This window comes from Canis lupus, chromosome X (assembly GCF_048164855.1).
Source record: "Canis lupus baileyi chromosome X, mCanLup2.hap1, whole genome shotgun sequence".
NCBI classification, from domain to species: domain Eukaryota; kingdom Metazoa; phylum Chordata; class Mammalia; order Carnivora; family Canidae; genus Canis; species Canis lupus.
Window position 1 is genome coordinate 40,819,906 of NC_132876.1, and position 20,002 is coordinate 40,839,907.

The window sequence follows — 20,002 nt, forward strand, 5'->3', positions numbered from 1 at the left end:
CAATAAAAATGTCAACTGTATATCAAAAGCATCATCAAGTTAGAATATAGTATGGAGAAAACACTTCCTGCAAAGGTGATAAAGGATTAATACTCTATATATGGATGATTCATGCAGATCAATGAGAAGAAAAATACCCCTATGTCATAGCTAGGCAGAGAACATGAAGTGACAATTCACAGGTTAAAATATTTAATGAGTAACAGGCATAATATGCATAAGTTTGGAATTTTAAGTAATGAAATTCGAAGGGAAGAAAACAGGAAAATTGCAAGGAGAGGGAAAATGAGAAGCCATCAGTAAGATGGGTGTGGGAAGCCTGGCTACACTATAACAAGGCCCTCCTCCTACTCCCTTAGGTTTGCAAAATGGTGTCTTATGTATCAAGAGCCTGTGATCCACCAATAGAAGAATGGATAGAGAAAATATGGTATATAGGACCCCTGGACGGCTCAGCAGTTTAGCATCTGCCTCTGGCCCAGGGCATGATCCTGGAATCCTGAGAATGAGTCCCACATCGGGCTCCCTACAGGGAGCCTGCTTCTCCCTCTGCCTGTGTCTCTGCCTCTCTCTCTCTGTGTCTCTCATAAATAAATAAATAAAATCTTTAAAAAGAAAAGAAAATATGGTATATACACACAATGGAATATTACTCTGCCATCAAAAAGAATGAAATCTTGCCATGTGCAACAACTCAGAGGATAGACCTAGAGGTATGATGCTAAGTGAGGTCAGTCAGAAAAAAAGACAAATCATATGACCACACTTTGTATCTAAAAAACAAAGAAACCAACCCAAAAACTCAGAAACAGACTCATAAATGCAGAGAATGAACTGGCAGTTGCCAGAGTGGAGGAGGGGAAGGGGATGGACAATATAGGTGAAGGAGACTAAGAGGTACAATTTCACAGATATAAAATGAAAAAGTCACAGGGATGAAAAATACAGCATAGGGAATACAGTCCCACATCGGACTCCCTGCATTGAACCTGGTTCTCCCTCTGCTTATGTCTCTGTCTCTCTCTCTCTCTATTCTCTCACGAATAAATAAATAAAATCTTTTTAAAAAGAACCATTTTTTAAAATACTGATTTTTAACTTAACACTGCACATCATAGTTCCACACAGTGGAATAGTATACACCCATGAAAAATTATGTGTATGATAAAAACTTGGATCTGCAAGGAAATATAAGTTTAAAAAAAAGGCCACTCCCAAAGGTAACATACTGCTTAATTTCATTTATATAGCATTCTTGAAATCACAAAGGTTTGGACATGGAGAACAGATTAGTTACCAGGGGTCAGGGACAGGATGCAGGTAGGAGAGTATTGAGTGTGGCTATAAAACAGCAACAGAAGGGGTGCCTGGGTGGAAAGTTGGCTAAGCATCTAACTCTTGGTTTCAGCACAGGTTGTGATCTCAGAGTCATGAGATCCAGCCCCATGTGGGGCTCCACACTCAGCACAGAGTTGGCTGGAGATGCTCTCTCCCTCTCCCGCTGTCCTTCCTGCTCGTGCTCAGTCTCTCTCTCTCTAAAATAAATAAATAGGGGATCCCTGGGTGGCTCAGAGGTTTGGTGCCTGCCTTTGGCCTAGGGCATGATCCTGGAGCCCTGGGATCGAGTCCCACGTCAGGCTTCCTGCATAGAGCCTGCTTCTCCTCTGTGTCTCTGCCTCTCTCTCTATCTCTGTCTCTCATGAATAAATAAAATCTTTTAAAATAAATAAATAAATAAATAAATAAATAAATAAATAAATAAATAAATCTTTTTAAAAATTAAAAAAAATAAAAGGGCAACAGGGAAGACCCCCATGGTGATGGAACTGTTTATATCAGGACAATACCAACGTCAATATCTTGGTTGTCACATTGTACTACAGTTTTGCAAGAGATCACTAGTGGAGGAATCTAGATGAAGGGTACATAGGGTCTCTCTGTATTCTTCTTACAACTGCATCTGTACTCAGATATGATATTCATATTAATTATCGCAAAATATAGAAAGTTTAATTTTATTATTTTTTTAAAGATTTTATTTACTTATTTATGAGAGACACAGAGAGAGAGGCAGGCAGAGACATAGGCAGAGGGAGAAGTAGGCTCCATGCAGGGAGCCCGATGTGGGACTCGATCCTGGGTCTCCAGGATCACGCCCTGGGCTGAAGGCAGATGCTCAACTGCTGAGCCACCCAGGTGTCCCAGAAAGTTTAATTTTAAAATGATGTGATGAGTTTGTAATAAAATGGGGGGGGGACATGGTATTAAGTAAATAAAGTAGAATAGAAAATGATGGCTAAAGAAGTCAAAAAGTAACTGAACATATACACATCTTTTTACCATGTATAACAATTTACCATCTATAACTATGCCCAAATATAGATTCTTCCTAATCTGACTAGACTATAAACAATGGAAACACAAAAATGGACAAGATTAAACCAAGAACAAAGGCATGACTACAAATGAGGAGACAGTTTTCCAAATGATAAAACAAGAGGCTATATTACGTGCTCCACTGAATTCATGACAACAAATTTGAAAACTCAGAAGAAATGGGTTACTTCCCTGTAAAAGACAAATGACCAAAATTGACCCAAAAGATCTGGAAAATGAATTATCAGATAAGACACTGGAAAGGTGATTGAGAGGTAGCAACTGTAAAAGGCACTAGGACCAGATGGGCCTCACTGCTGGGTTTTACCTGACGTTTAAAAAAAAAAACACATAATTTCTAAAACAACAACAAAAGAAATGGAAGGAAAAATAATTATTAAAAAAGTAAAAAAAAAAAAAAAAACAACAACACAAAACTTCTAAGGGTAACTAAATTATAACAGGCCAGAGAAAGAGAAGTGCTGTACAATTCAATTTTAATCCTTATACCTGATGAAAGGAATCCTAAAAAAAATGACTCCATCTCACCTATAAATTCTGAGGCAAGGATTCTAAATAAAGGACTGACCAATGGAATCCAGCAATGTATCAAAATAATATACCATGACCAGCAGGACTCACATCAGTATGTAAGAGTAGCTGGACACTAGAAAATTTATCAACATAACTCACTCTGTTAAAAAGTTTAACAGACAAAAAAAGAAAAAGAAGAAGCCATACTCAACAGACATGAAAAAGCAATTTGATAAAATGTAGGAATTGTTTTGTTTGAAAATATCTCTAAGTAAATGTGGAAACTATTTACATGTGATATGCTATTTAACAAACACCAACAGCAAATATGGAAAAAAAAACAGAGAGAACATCTCCATTTAAAATCGGTTAGACACAGCGGCCCCCCCCCCCATCATTTTCATTTAACTCTGGGTTTCAAGCAAAAGTAAAACTGAAGAAAATAACTTGTAGATCAGAAAGACGCAATAAAATGAAAGTAACATTTTCCAAAATTAATAAGAGAATCTGGTAAGATGGATAGATATGAGGACTACTGTTAAAATCAATAACTTTTTTCTATTCTAACAAGAAACACTTAGGAATGGAAAAGCGAACGATATTCAATTCATAATGGACAGAAAAGCTATTATTTCTTTAGGAATAAATGTATCAAGAAAGGCATAAAATGGGATCTGAACAGATGGAAAAAATACCATTTCTTAGATTAAAAGAGCTACATAACTTTAAAACATCAATTCTCAGAGAATTGAAATATACATTTAATGCAATTCTAATTAGAATTCAAACAGGGCTGGTGGGGAGGGTTAAATAAAAGTGATCTTCCAATTGACATGTATGAAAAAAATGCCAATGAATAGCCAAGAAAAAATTTTTAATCTAGTGTAATCAAATCAACATGATTTGAGTGCACAAAGAGAAAAAAAAGATGAAACAGAATGCAGAATCCATGAATGGATTCTTATATATAAAAAGTCTAATAGGTGACAAAAATGGTAGTTCAGTTCACGGGGAAAATTAGGGATTATGTAATATATCATGTTAGCACAAGTGGTTGCCCATCTTTAAGAAAATCATCTTAACTAAAATTGGGAATCCAGAAGCTATAAGAAAGTAATCATATTTGAATATGAAAAAAATACACCGTCAGCCAAGTCAGCACATACAGATTTAGCAAAGATATCTATAATAATGTCAATAGATAAAGGGCCAATAACTGCATATATACAAAGATGTCTTAAAAAAAAATCTAAGCAACCCATAAGAAATGGGTGGATGGTATGAACAGACAATTCAAAGAGCAAATTTAATTGGATAAAACATTATGAGACAATACTGAAATTCATTAGTAGCCAAGGAAATGCATCCATTAAGTTGTCAAAATTTTAAGAGTCATAGAACCTTATGCTGGTGTGGATATGAAGAAAAGAATAATCTCATACAGGGGAAGCCCAGGCGGCTCAGGGGTTTAGCGCCGCGTTCAGCCCAGGGCGTGATCCTGGGGACCTGGGATTGAGTCCCACGTCAGGCTCCCTGCATGGAGCCTGCTTCTCCCTCTGCCTGTCCCTCTGCCTCTCTCTCTGTGTGTCTCTCATGAATAAATAAATAAAATCTTAAAAAAAGAATAATCTCATACATACAAAAGGGAAAAGTGAATCATAATAGCCCATTTTTGTATAACAATATGGAAATATCTATTAATATAAATATATTTATATGTAAATATTTCTGTGTGTGTATGTGAAGGGCATATGCACAATGATGTTGATTTCAGCATTGATCATAGTGGCAGAAATCTGGAAAGAATGTATACAAACATTTATGAATAGAAAAATGGCTAGGGATCCCTGGTGGCCCAGTCAGTGGGGCACACTTGAGTCTTGATCTCGGGGTCATAGGTTTGGGCCTCATGTTGGGTGGAGACATTATTTAAAAATAAAATCTTAAAAATGAATGAGAAGAATGGCTAAATCAGTTGTGCATCCATGAAATACTTTGCAGCTTTGTAAAGGAATAAGGTGCACCAATAAACTTTGATAGGTCCTCGTGAAGTACTGTTGAGTGAAAAAGCGAAATGTATTACTGTGTATATAAGATTCTATTTTTGTAAAACAATCAATGAACAACAGTAAAACATTCCAAAACCCCTATGCGTGTGTATATCTAATGAGCATGGAGAAAAATATGTTAGGATACGTACTGCTTTGGTAATCTGCAGGTGTGGAAAGGCAGAGGTAGGAGCCAAACAAAACAAGGATAAAAAAAAGAAAGAAAGAAATCTAGCAGTCATGTTTATGTATTTTCATACACCTACACGTATATACAAATTGAATTAAATTTAGAAAAGAGACAGTAAGAATCCTAAATATGATCTCTGCCTCTTCAAAAAAAAAAAAAGAAAAGAAAAGAAAAGAAAAGAAAAGAAAAGAAAAGAAAAGAAAAGAAAAAGGAGCAACCAAAATGATTTCTTGGTGTTAGATTAAGGCTGATGTTTATCTTCTTTTTTATGTGTATCTGTATTTTCTATAATGAGAGTTGTTACTTTAATAATAATGAAATAAAACCAATAAATGCTACTTTAAAACATTACGCTGAAAAATAGAGCTCATTTTGGGAAATGAAGGGAAGGGAGACAGTTAAATAGCCTTCCACTTAGGAGCTTTTCAAGTACAAGATATGTGAAATCAGGATCCATTTGCCCTCATCCAGCAGAAAGTTACTCACCTAAGGCAAGAGACTAAGTGGCTATTCCAAGGAGCTGTTCAAAGCAGCAAATGGGGTATATTTCCCCGTACCTAAGGCTTTAATGACTTAAGTAAATCAGAAACCCATTTATACTACTCTTCAATTACTCAAGGATCTGCTGGGCCCCTTACTTCCTGTCTCCTCCTTCTGGCCTGTGGCCACTTCACTGCTCAGGAACAGCCCGAAAATGAGGGCCAGGGAAGGGAGAAAGAGGCGAAATTAATTTGGGCAATTTAGCTTCTCATTAGCAACTCCAATAAAAGGACTGATTAGCAAGATGGTCACAACTCATGGCTAAAAGGAGGGTTCTGGGACCCTTGAGAATTTCATTTAAGGACATATGCCTTCAGATAAACACAATTTGCCTGCAGTACACTTTAATGAATTTGATGCTTGCTATTTTTAAGAAAGTCGGAACTTGTAAAGGTGTTATTTTCTTCCCCTCACTTTAATTTGCACTTGAAGGGGAAAAAAACACAGCAACAGAAGAACAAAGGTCTTCAAAGTAAAGAACCATATCCTGGGGCGGGCGGGCAGGGGGGGTGGGTGTTGCAGCTGGACCACAATGTAAAGATTCTTGAGAGGCCCCCACATGCTCTCAAGAGAAAGTGCAGGAAGCCAGAAACCTTCCAAGGGAGCAGGACTTAGCCATAAACCACCATCACAATCGCTTGCTAAAAAAACGACCTGTCAGGGCTTGACAAAAGTCCAAACTCTGCATACAGTATTCCCATGTTTCACTGCATACAGTATTCCCATGTTTCACTGGGCTGCATAGGCTTTTGTTCCTTGGGAATTCCAGAGACAAAGTGGTGTAGGCACAAGATGTTCACATCAATGGGCTCATTCGCCTTTGTTATCAAACAGAACATTCTCAATAGCAATGGTAACAGAGCAAAAACCAATTTTCCCTTACTTGAAGACGACGATAGCTCTAGGACATGGAGGGCAGGCCAGGAGAAAGATCTGCAATTAAAAAAGAATTAAGTATGGTTATTAGGAGAAATGCTGGCCATTGTTAGCTAGACAATGTTACTTCAATAACAAAAGCAAAATGATAACAGTAACAATAAATAACCAACTCTAACACCCCCCAAAAAATGCAATACAAAAACTTAAAAAGGCAATCAGGAGGTTTTCCAAACATGTTTCTATTTGCACAGGAGTCTAGGTGCATGGACATATCTGTGTGTGTGTGTTTGTGTGTGTGTGTGTGTGTGAGAGAGAGAGGGAAAAGAGAGAGGAGAGAGAGAGAGAGAGAGAGGTAAATAGTGAGTGAGGGAAGTGTTTGGTGGCAAGATGGGAAAAGCCTTTCTTAGGCCCTTTTTCTCCTAGAATACTTCCTCTTAACCTCTAGAAGAAGATTCAATTTTCAACACTTCCACGTCAGTATGATATAGTAGCCAGCCTCAAAAAGCTTTTAACCCAAGACAAACAAAAATATATTCCATAAATGGGACAAAGCACACAAATGCCATCTGGTTTGCCTCCCACAGGGGAAGGTGGGTTAATCAATACCCAGCACTGCCAGATTTAGCAAATAAAAACACAGGAGGCCCAGTTAAATTTGAATTTCAGATAAACAATGAATAATGTTTTTGTGTAAGTATGTTCCATGCAATATTTAGGATATACTTATATAAAAACATTATTCATTGTTTATCTGAAATTCAAATTTAACTGGGCCTCCTATGTTCTATCTGGCAACCCTACCAATATTGCCACTCCCAGGCTCCAAACCTCTCTTTGATTTTGAAGGGGAACAGAATTTGCCACTCTGAAATGTATCTTTTTGGCATAAGGATTGTTTTAGGCTATTTTTTTAAGAAACAGTTGACATAGGAAAAGCACTGAAAAGTGAGTAGAGATTACCCTTTTGTGGGTGATGTTTATATTCATAAGGGAAATCTCCATTTGTAAGAATGGTTCTCCCTCTGTACCAGGAAAAGAAAGATGACTCAAACTCTAGAAGCTCTTATCAATGGAGAACACACTGACCTCAGCCTGTATAATGACCCCACCCTTAATTACCATGCTTTTCCTGGTCCCCTCTCATAACTGGCCTTGGGCCCTACACAACCCCTACCACCCAACATCTTCCTTTTGTTTCTAAGCTACAGATGGTATTTGAGTGGTGGCTTGGGCCATTTCAGGGAGTTACTCAATTTTCCTGGGTCTTTCCCAGGTATGCACCAGGTATACATGCTGTTAAACTTCCATTTGTTTTTCTCCTGTTAATCAGTCTTCTATTACTTTGGGGGGGCGGTGCGGGGAATGGGTGAAGGTCTCAGCCAGGAACCTAGATTGGGAGAGGGAAAAATATTTTTCTTCCTCCACGTTTAATTAGCTTATTTCTAACTATGACCAGGTAGTTCTACTCTTCCATTCTCCTCCCTGAGGCAAACCAAACAACAAGAACTTCATCCTTCTAAGACACAAATCAGTTCTATGCTACTTTGTTTGACCTAGACCTAGGTTATAGAAAAACTGAATCTGTAGTATAACCTTCATCAAAGCACTGGTTCTCAAGAGACACAAAGAAATCCCTGAAGAGCACTTGGTTGAACATGCAAATTCCTGGGCTCCTCCATTAGGAATGCTGACTCCAAAAGTCTGGGACTCCAGGAATCTGCATATCTAACAAAATGCCCCAGAAGATTCAACCACTTCCAGCAGCTAGGTATGATGTGTGACCTTGGCCTAGACTATTACAGAGACAGTCAGCAGGTCTAAGTATTAATGAAAGAATGAAACTCATGTTTTGTAGAGTTCCTTCCTTTACAGTAATTTAATGGTGTAGTTTACAAAGTCATTGATATGTGTCCTTATCTTGTTGTGAGCACTTATTAAAATAGGTTATCTGCATTACAAACTTGTTTGGCTTTGTCATGTGTATATTCTTTACTAATTGGCTCTTTGGTTCTCTTGAAATCTACATTTAGAAATAAAGAATACTATAAGGAGAATCACTACAAAGAAAGCCACCTGCTTGAATCCCTACCAAGAAGAGAAAGAGGAATGGAAAAGAGAAAGAGTCTTGAAAAGAATGCGGCCAGGAGTCCATTACCCGCAAAATACCTGATCAGAGAACCCAGCCAAGGAAATATCCACCAAGAATGAGCCTTTACCCCTGTGGAACAATTTGATTAAAAATGCAAAACCAATGACAATTACAGGTCCATAATCCTTTATTGGCAATCACCAAATCGATAAAGCTCTAAAAACTGAAAGTTGGATTTTTTTTCAAAGCCAATTTGGTAGCAAGTATGACTTGAGCTGAGACTGTTTATGTACTTCTGTATTCCATTTATGCTGAGTATTCATATAGCATCCATAAAAATAATATCTTCTGGGGGCACCTGGGTGGCTCATTGGTTGAGCTCTAACTCTTGATTTGGGCTCAGGTCATGATCTCAGGGTTGTGAGATAGCGCCGTGTCAGGCTCCTCACTCAGCTATCTCCCTCTCCCCCTGCCCCTACCCCTGCTCATACTCTCTTTCTCAATCTCTCTCTCTCCCGAAAATAAAATCTTAAAAAAAATAATAATCTTTTGATTATGGAGTGTGACCCCAGGCCCCATCAGGAGTATATATAAAATACTTCTGGTTCACTGTATTGCCTTCCTGATTTTTGTTTAAGTAAGCTCTACACACAATGTAGGGCTTGAATTCATAACCCCAAGATTGAGAGTCGAGGGCTCTACTGATTTAGCCAAACAGCCACCCCTGCCTGTATTACCTTTCTGAAATCCCAAACTTTCCAACTCCTGAAATATATCTGACCTGAATGGTTTGGGATAAGGACTGTCAAATTGGAATCTCAAATTATCCAAACATTAATGTATCCCCAACTCCCTACCCCACCCCTCAGGAGCAGTACAAGAAAGAAAGAAAGCTGGTATTCTATACTGCTGACCCAGCAGGAAAAGGTACTTACCTTAAGCAAGGAACCAAGTTGGAGGTTGCACACAGTTACCCAGCATCAGGCCCACAAGCTACGGTATACAGAGAACAGACAGGGGCCCCCAACCACCTCAGAAAGTCCTCAATACTTCTGGAGTTACCTAAGAGCCATGACGGCCACCTTCCTGAGATTCTGGAATAGCCAACACATTTCATGCTAACATGCTAAACAGAGAAGCAAAAATACAACACTGGGTCCCACGGTTAACTTTCAACTTTTCCCACAGCCAAAAAGAGGTGAGCAGATTCTTGGGGCAGACAGATTTCCCGAAAACTGCTCCATATGGCTGGCTCTGATTCATGACAGCCTTATGGCAAAAGCCCAGAAACCTCCTAAAGTAGCGAAGCCTCCAGCCCCAACCCAATGATGGCACTAATGTCTTTTGACACAGCTAATCAATCTAGTTTTGACCCTAAGTGAGTTTGCCAACAATTTCATGTGGCCAAGTCACTCTGACCAGCACTTTGGCCTTTCTCATCTAGCCTGTCTATTCCCATCACCAAGATAGAGGTCATCTTCTTTGAGCAACCTTTAGATCAGATCCATGTAGACATACCAAATCAGTAGATCAGAAGAAGGACCCCAAATTCATCCTGTTCCATGTCCAGTAAACTCATGGCTTCCCTCAGCAACTTCAAAGATTGAGGACTTTGAACCTCTCTGCCCTAGCACGCTGGAGCCACATCCATAATCACCATTAACCAGAGGAGCCACGTGAAATTATTTCACCATGTGAAAGTAATGTTTTAATTCAGAAGCCCGATGGCCCCCAGCCTTGGCCTGAATATCCCTGCTTTCTTCTTTGCTGGGCTGCCATCTGCCTCCAAAGTTTGGTAATGTGTCTTAGACCAGCAGATGGAAAGCTTAACTATCCATCCAGTTGCAAATGGAGTGGAAAGAAAGGATATTTGGAAGTGCAAACAAGGACAGTAGGAAGAGGGGAATGAATCTGAGCATATCCCAGCACCAAGTTGGCCCTTTTGTACTCCTGCTGAAATCTTCAGTTTAACACCTGAAGCAAAGGGCAAGGATAGGTGGGAGCAGCAGTGTGCTACAAGGCACTTCTACTTTCCTGTCATCTAGTAGCTGGGCAGGGCTTTGTTATTATTTTGCAGATGAAGGCACCTAATGGAAAAGGTAGGATTCCCTAACTTCCAGTACAACACTGTCTACCTCACACCTGACACAGTCCACACCTCATAGTGGCTTCTCTTCTTTAGCCTCTAGCTCTGCCCCTTGACCCAGCAGCACACAGAGAGTCACCCTAATGGCCTCACACCTGTACTACCACACAGTTCACACGATCCAGTCACTACAAGGTGAGGCTTCTCCAAACACAACCTAACTGGGCAGCAAATGATATTTACACAGATGGGCTGCACAGTCTCGCTTTCCCTGAAGTTGTGCTCATCTTGGCTCCAACCCACCTCATTCAGAACCAGGTCTGCGAGGATTTTATACTCCTTGGATCCTTAAAAAATGGAGGTCTTTTTCTGGAAAAAAAATGCACAGGTTCTGTTTCAAACCATACCCCCTTAGACTCCCCAGGAAAGCTCCCTATACTACTCCAAGGTTCTCCTTCCCACTGTTAAAAAGAAAGCCACAGGCCTGAGGTGGAGTCACTCACCCCAAAGATAACAAACCAAGACTTAATTGCCGTTTCAGCTCCCCCAATAGAATTTTAAGCCAGTCAATCTGGAATTTTCTGGTCAGCACCAAGGAAGTCCTCCTTTGCCCAAAGGAAGATTATGTAATCTACCTAATAAGACCCTCCGCCCTTCCCCCAGAAGGGAAAGTGACCTTGCTCCAAACAATCCTTTTTCTTTTTCTTTTCCTTTGTTGATAACTTCCTTGCCCCTTCCCCTTCTACTTCCTATAAAAACCAACCATTTTTGTACAATTCCTCTCCCCTTGCTAGGTGGGATTGCTGCCTGATTGAAGAATCTCTTAATAAAGCCAGTTAGATCTTCAAATTTACTCTGTTGAATTTTGTTCTTTAACACTGGAAATCTGTAAATTCAGCTCTTTCCAAAGCACACAATCTAGGCAGCTGTCCCAGTTCATCCTCGACCTCGGAACTGCTCTGGTTCCCCACGCAACCAACCTCTCCAACATCACTCATCCTAGTTCCTGTTCCTACAGTTATATCAGCTCCAAGTTCACTGGCATCATGATCCAGCCTCCCATTAACTGCTTCATCCCAACATTAGATCTGATAAACTCCCCATTTTCATAACACCTAAGGAAGATTAATTTTCATAACACCCAAGGAAGATTAATTTTTGTTCACAAGAGGAAGTGTCAGTACTCTGGCAATGTAATTGGCAAGAAGGGCCAGTCGCAAAGACCATCCTAAATGAGGGACTGGCCAGGTAAATCAGTGAAGTGAGTGGGAAAACTAAGTGAAAGGGGAAACCATGAGAGAGGACCAGGGGAGTGGTATTTGGCCTGGTACACAATCTTCTCATGCATGCCCAGCCCTCTGGCTCTAAGTCTCCTGGTCCTACCTCCTATGATGGTACACAGCCATCTGGGGATTCTTGAGTGCTTATAACCATTACCAACCATAGAGAAGATCCATTCCATGGGCTGCCCAAAGACTGTCCTCGGCTCAATTCACTAACAATCATATCCTGGGACCTGAATCCTCTCTCCCTGGACCACTGAGATAATCTCTTCACTGGTCTCACACCTCCAGGTACACTACTGGAAGAAAGATCTACCTAAAACACTGTTCTGATCTGCCACTTAAAATCCTTCAAGACTTGCCAGGATCTACATAAAAAGCCCAAGCTCCTTAGCATTGCAGGCAAGGCTTTCTCCACTCTGGATCCTGTCTACCTCTTCAGCCTGGAAGCCTGGTGCTTTGTGCCAAATTGTACCCCAAACATATTCCATGTCAATAAACACACTTCTACAACCTCATTTTTCTAATAGCTACATTTTGTTCAATTATACCGATATGCAACAATTTACTCAACCAACCTCCTCCTACTACACGTGCTGGTGCTGTTATGTCTAAATTTTCAGATCCTTTACTATTTCCTTAGTCTACATTTATACAGGAGAATTTCTAGGTCTTCAAAGGGAAAATACATTTTAAGGCTTTTAACCTATAATTCTAAACTGCCTTTGAGAAAATTTCTTTGAATTTATACTCCCACCAGCAACATATGAAAATGTGTTTCTGCTACAACCTGTTTGAAAGGCAAAACATGGAAGGGGAGCAGAATTTGCCACCCCAAAATATGTCTCTTTGGCATAAGGATTATTTTAGGCTAATTATTTAAAACACACACACACACACAACAGCAGACATGGAAGAAGCACTGAAAAGTGAGTAGAACTTACCCTTTTGTGGGAGACATTTATACTCATAAGGGAAATCTCCTTTTGTAAGAATGGTCTCCCTCTGTACCAGGAAAAGAAGGATGACCCAAATTCTAGAAGCTCTTATCAAGGGAGAAGACACTGACCTCAACCTGCATAATGACCCCACCCTTAATTACCATGCTTTTCCTGGTCCTCTCTCATAACTGGCCTTGGGCCCTACATAACCCCCTACCACACAACATCTTCCTTTTGTCTCTAAGCTACAGATGGTATTTGAGTGGTGGCTTGGGCCATTTCAGGGAGTTACTCAATTTTCCTGGGTCTCTCCCAGGCATGCACAAGGTATACATGCTATTAAATCTCCATTTGCATTTCTCTCCTATTAACCAGTCTTTTATTACAGGGGTGAGCGGGTAGGGGAAGGTTTCAGCCAAGAACCTAGAAAAGTGGAAAGAAAATTATTTTCCTCACCAATAACACACACATACAACTTATTTCTTTAATTGGCATGTCTCAAATGCCCAGAAATGTTTGACTGTTTTTCAACATGTTTTTCGGACAGCCATATTCCTTCTTTGGGAATATAACATCTGTGGCTTTTGCCTATTTTACAACTAGTATGTTCATTTTCTAATTGAGTTTTAAGAGCCATTATGTTTTAGTGACACTTATACAGCTTCTTTGATATTTCTTGCAAATATTTTCCCCAGTTCATCACTGTGGTAGCTTTGCTTATGTTAGTTTTTTAATGTACAGAAGTTTTTTATCTTTATGTAATCAGACATATTTGTCACTTCCTTTATGGTTTCTGTCTTTGATGTCAGATTTAAATGTCTCACAACCCTGGGATTATAGAAGAGTCACCTGTTATTTTCCTAATTTTATTTTTAGAATTTCAATTTCTACTGCTAATATGATTCACTCTTCCAGAATGGCCTTCTCACCTTAAATTTTCTAGCTGATCCCTATTTACCCTTCAAATACAAAATGAAGCATCATTTTCTCCAGGAAGCCTTTGGTTAAATGCCCACCCTCTGTCTTTCCATTAACTCCTTCTGCTTACCTCTTTCTGAGAAATTACCATTTTTGTCAGTGTAAAGAACTTACAAAAAGAGAGTCTTCTTTCAAGAATTTCTACAAGAGGGAACTACAAATACAATAAAGGGTTGGGTTTTGGAGTCAACATAATGTATTAAAATGGTTATAAGGTCATATTAAAACCTGAATGGTTCCCAGATGTTACAGATTGTAACCTGCTTGAATTATACCTTTAAAAAAATGGGGTTGGTCAACCACTGAAGTATTGAATAAGGAGAGTCATTGAGAGGCATATTTTGTAGTGTCCATACCCAAGCACTAGCCAGAGGCCAGAGAAGCTAAGCTCATAAACACCAAGCTTTCTGGTCCCACTGGCAAATTCCTCCCTATTAAGAGGATGGAAGCAGGACAGGTAGGTAGCATTGCTTAAGTGGTTCAGATTATGGGCTTCAGAGTCAAAACCAACTTGGGTCCATCCACTGGCTGGCTCTGCCACTCACCAGCACAGTGAGCCTGGGCAAGAAACTGGAGGAATTCCCATTTCTAAAATAGGGATAAAAACAGTATCTGTGTCTCACAAGGTTTGGGAGAGGATCAAATGCGATAAAGCAAGCAAAGCTCTTGGCGCAATGCCTAGCACATAGCTAGCTCAATACCTAACAGCTATAATTATTCTGATCTCAATAGAAAATCCATCCCTACTGTGAGCTACATCAGCAACAGCTTGTATTAAATTTCCAATTCATCTAACTTCACTCATTCTAACTCCATGCTTGCAGAATACTTTTCTGATACATTATTTGGCTTCCCTCATCCAGCTGCCTATAAGATACTAAACTCCCCTAGACTCAGTTTCCTCATCTGTGAAATGGGGACTATCACAGGACTACCTCATAGGGTAGAGGTAAGGACTGAAGGCTTAAAGCACTTAGTTCAGTGCCTGGTGAAAGGGAATAAAGGGGAAGGGAGGAAAGATGAGTGGGAAATATCAAAAAGGGAGACAGAACATGAGAGATGCCTAACTCTGGGAAATGAACTAGGCGTGGTGGAAGGGGAGGTGGGCGGGGGGTGGAGGTGACTGGGTGATGGGCACTGAGGGGGGCACTTGATGGGATGAGCACTGGGTGTTATTCTATATGTTGGCAAATTGAACACCAATAAAAAATAAATTTATATAAAAAAAAGATAGCTCTTCAAACAGGATTCCAACTGACAAAGGCAGATGGAACGAGGGAACCAGGAAAGCAATGTGAGGCAAACACTGTAGTAATCACTGTTACAGGCAGAAGCTGTGGACGGCTGCTCGGATTAGTAATACAAGTATTATTTTTGCATGCAAGCTACTTGTTCATTACTAAGGAAAACTAGAAACTTCAGAGTGCAGAAATCTGACATTGCCCTGAAAGGCCTCAGTTAACATCACCAGGTATAAGACATATCATCGGGGCAGCCCAGGTGGCTCAGCAGTTTAGCGCCGCCTTTGGCCTGGGGCCTGATCCTGGGGACCTGGGATCAAGTCCCGCATTGGGTTCCCCATGTGGAGCCTGCTTCTCCCTCTGCCTGTGTCTCTGCCTCTCTCTGTCTCTGTGTCTCTCACGAATAAATGAATAAAATCTTAAAAAAAAAGACATATCATTGTGCACCCCCTGATATGATGCACAAGAAGGGTACAGCATCACTTCTGTGCTGTTTTTGTCCAAACTGCCCAAATCTAAGCAAGCAAAAAAAAAAATTGGATAAATCTGAATTAGGGACATTTTACAAAGTCACTTACCAGTGCTCTTCAAACTGTCAAGGTAATGAACGACAGAATGACAAACTGGCATGGATGGAAAAAACTAAGAAGATACAACAACTAAATATAATGTGGGATCCTAGATTGGATTGTGGAACGGTAAAGGGATATTTGTGAAAAATAACTGGTGAAATCAAAACAAAATCTACAGTTCAGTTCATAGCAGCAATGAGAATTTCCCAGTGTTCATGATTTTACCATGATCATGCAAGATGTTCACATTAGAGAAGCTGAGTGAAGGGTAAACAGAAAGCTTCTGTATCATCTTTACAAATCTTCTGTAAATCAAAAATAATTTTAGGGGTGCCTGGGTGGCTCAGTCAGTTAAGCATCCGACTCTTGATTCTAGCTCAGGTCATGATCTCAGGGTTGTGAGATCAAGCCCTACAACGGGCTCTGCACTGAGCATAGAGCCTGCTTAAGATTTTCTCTCTCCCTCTGCCCCTCTCGCCTTCACACTCACTCTCTCAAAAAAAAAATTTTTTTAACACAAAAGTAAAAAAACAGTAATGTCATCTAGTCAGCCTATTTTTAAACCTTGGCGCTTTGATGGGGCCCTTCCTTCTCAGCCCCCACATGTAGTCAGTCCCAAAGTCCTGTCATGTTGATGCTTCAACCTTTTCAATATATCTCACATTTATCCTATCTTTTCCTAGTTCGGTCCCTATCATTTTCTTTAACTATGATAGCAATTTCCTATCTGATCTCCAGGTCTCCAGTGTCTCCCCTCCTTTATTCTAGTTCATAAATTATTGTCAGGTTCTCAATTACTCTTAAAATAGGGCCCTCATCATATTATATTCCTCACTAAAATTTTCAGATGATCAATACAACACAATCACTATCAGAATCTCAGCTGACTTCTTTGTAGAAGCTGACAAGCTAATTCTAAAATTCTTATTGAATTATAAGGGACTAAAAAAAAAGAATTTTAAGAGACTCCAAATAGCCAAGACAAGTTGAAAAGAACAAGTAAAAGGACCCGCATTACTTGATTTCAAACGTCACTACAAAGCAGTAATAAAGGCAGTGTGGTACTGGCATAAGGATAGACATAGTCTAACAAAATGGAGTTCAAAGTCCAAAAATAGACACAACTGATTTTCAACAAGGGTGCCAAGACCATTCAATGGGGAAATAGTCTCTTCAACAAATGGTGCTAATACAAGTGGATTTCCACATGCATAAGTATGGTTCTACCTCAGAACCACATACAAAAATTAACTCAAATTCAGTCAAAGACCTAAATATAAAAAACTATAAAATCCTTAAAAGTAATAAAAACAGTAAATGTTCATGGTCCCAGATTTGGCAATAGATTCTTAGATGTGACACTGAAAGCATAAGCAACAAAAGAACAGGTAAATGGGACTTCATGAAAATCTTTTGATTCAAAGGACATTATTATGAAAAAAAAGACAACACAAAGAATGAGAGAAAATTTTTGCAAACCCTATCTCTGACAAGGGTCTAGTATCCAGAATACATAAGACTCTTAAAACTCAACGACAAAATTACAAATCACCCAATTAAAAGTGGGCTCAAGATATGAGTAGACACTTCTCCAAAGAGGACATCCAAATGGTCAATATGCTCATGAAAAGATGCTCAATATCATTAATCATTAGAGAAATGAAAAATCAAATTCACAAGGACATACCACTTCACACCCATAAGCAAGGCTAGGATAAAAAAGGACAATCAGAAGTGTTTGTGATGATGAGGAAAAACTGGAAACCTCATATAGGCGCACTCATTTTATCATGCTTTGCTTTATTACACTTTGCAGATACTGCAGTTTTTACAAATGGAAGGTTAGCAGCAGACTTACATTGAACAAGTCTAACCATGCCATTTTTCCAAGTATTCACTTACTTTGTATCTCTGTGTCACATCTCAGTAATTCTTGCAATATTTCAAACTTTTTCATTATTTGTTAAGGTGATCTGTGATCAGTGATATTTGCAGTTACTGTATTGTTTTTTGAGTGCCACAAACTGTGCCTGCATAAGACCGTGAATTTTTTTAAGGATATTTATTTATTTATTCTTTTTTTTTTTTTTTTTTTTTTTTTAATTTTTTTTTATTTATTTATGATAGTCACAGAGAGAGAGAGAGAGAGAGGCAGAGACACAGGCAGAGGGAGAAGCAGGCTCCAGGCACCGGGAGCCCGACATGGGATTCGATCCCGGGTCTCCAGGATCACGCCCTGGGCCAAAGGCAGGCGCTAAACCGCTGCGCCACCCAGGGATCCCTATTTATTTATTCTTTATAAATTTTTTATTGTTCAATTTGCCAACATATAGAATAACACCCAGTGCTCATCCCATCAAGTGCCCCCCTCAGTGCCCGTCACCCAGTCACCTCCACCCCCCGCCCACCTCCCCTTCCACCACGCCTAGTTCATTTCCCAGAGTTAGGAGTCTCTCATGTTCTGTCTCCCTTTCTGATATTTCCCACTCATCTTTTCTCCCTTCCCCTTCATTCCCTTTCACTATCCTTTATATTCCCCAAATGAATGAGACCATAAGATGTTTGTCCTTCTCCGACTGACTTACTTCACTCAGCATAATACCCTCCAGTTCCATCCACGTCGAAGCAAATGGTGGGTATTTGTTGTTTCTAATGGCTGAGTAATATTCCATTGTATACATAAACCACATCTTCTTTATCCATTCATCTTTCGATGGCACCGAGGTTCCTTCCACAGGTTGGCTATTGGAAACATTGCTGCTATAAACATTAGGGGGCAGGTGTCCCGGCGTTTCATTGCATCTGTATCTTTGGGGTAAATCCCCAGCAGTGCAATTGCTGGGTCGTAGGGCAGATCTATTTTTAACTATTTGAGGAACCTCCACACAGTTTTCCAGAGTGGCTACACCAGTTCACATTCCCACCAACAGTGCAGGAGGGTTCCCCTTTCTCCACATCCTCTCCAACATTTGTGGTTTCCTGCCTTGTTAATTTGCCCCATTCTCACTGGTGTGAGGTGGTATCTCATTGTGGTTTTGATTTGTATTTCCCTGATGGCAAGTGATGCAGAGCATTTTCTTATGTGCATGTTGGCCATGTCTATGTCTTCCTCTGTGAGATTTCTGTTCATGTCTTTTGCCCATTTCATGATTGGATTGTTTCTTTGCTGTTGAGTTTAATAAGTTCTTTATAGATCTTGGATACCAGCCCTTTATCTGAGAGGTCATTTGCAAATATCTTCTCCCATTCTGTAGGTTGTCTTTTAGTTTTGTTGACTGTATCTTTTGCTGTGCAAAAGCTTCTTATCTTGATGAAGTCCCAATAGTTCATTTTTGCTTTTGTTTCTCTTGCCTTCATGGATGTATCTTGCAAGAAGTTACTGTGGCCAAGTTCAAAAAGGGTGTTGCCTGTGTTCTTCTCTAGGATTTTGATGGAATCTTGTCTGGATGACAGCACATCTGTTCACAACATGGTTTGCTGAATATTTTAAGCCTACTGTTGAGACATACTGCTCAGAAGGAAAAAAAAGGATTCCTTTCGAAATATTCCTGCTGACAATGCACCTGGCCACCCAAGAGCTCTGACGGAAGCACACACAATTAATGCTGTTTTCATGCCTGCTAACACAACATCCATTCTGTGGCCCGTGGATCAAGGAGTCATTTTGAATTTCCAGTCTCTCCTAAGGCTATATAGCTGCCATAGATAGTGATTTCTCTGATGGATCTGGGCAAAGTGAATTGAAAACCTTCTGGAAAGGATTCACCTTCACAGACACCATTAAGAACATTCATGATTCACGGGTCAAAATAACATTAATGGGAGCTTGGGAAAAGTTGATCCCAACCCTTATGGAAGACTTTGAGGGGGTCAAAACTTCTGTGGAGGAAGGAAGTGCAGGTACAAGGAAAAACGCAAGAGAACGAGAATCAGAAGTAGAGTCTAAAGATGGGACTGAGCTGCTGCCATCTCATCATCGGATTTGAATGGCTGAGGAATTGCTTCTTATGGGTAAGCCAAGAAAGTAGTTTCTTGAGATGTAACAACTCCTGGCTAAAGATGCTTGAAGCATGTCAAAATGAAAGCAACAGGACTTAAAACCACCACCCTGATCAGTCAGCAGCCATCAACACTGAGGCAAGACCCTCTACCAGCAGGATTACAACTCACTAGAAGCTCAGATGGTTAGCATTTTTAGCAATAAAATATTTTTTTATTAAGGTATGTACATTGTATTTTTAGACA

General features: G+C 39.8%; 1 protein-coding gene across 18 annotated transcripts in view; it reads right to left on the reverse strand.

Annotated features, from left to right (window-relative positions):
• Nucleotides 1-20,002, reverse strand: part of TMEM164 (transmembrane protein 164) — a 199,714-nt gene that overhangs the window by 90,715 nt on the left and 88,997 nt on the right. For 16 of the 18 annotated variants that reach the window (XR_012026548.1, XR_012026549.1, XM_072817265.1 and 13 more), the window contains one exon: nucleotides 6,572-6,621. Coding sequence is in view for 12 of the 18 variants with exons in the window: in XM_072817261.1 (XP_072673362.1) it covers nucleotides 6,572-6,621 (50 nt within the window). In the remaining 6 variants the exon portion in view is untranslated. Of the gene's footprint in view, nucleotides 1-6,571; nucleotides 6,622-11,045; nucleotides 11,112-20,002 lie in introns of those variants that run through there. The other 2 variants (XM_072817264.1, XM_072817267.1) reach the window with 1 other exon arrangement.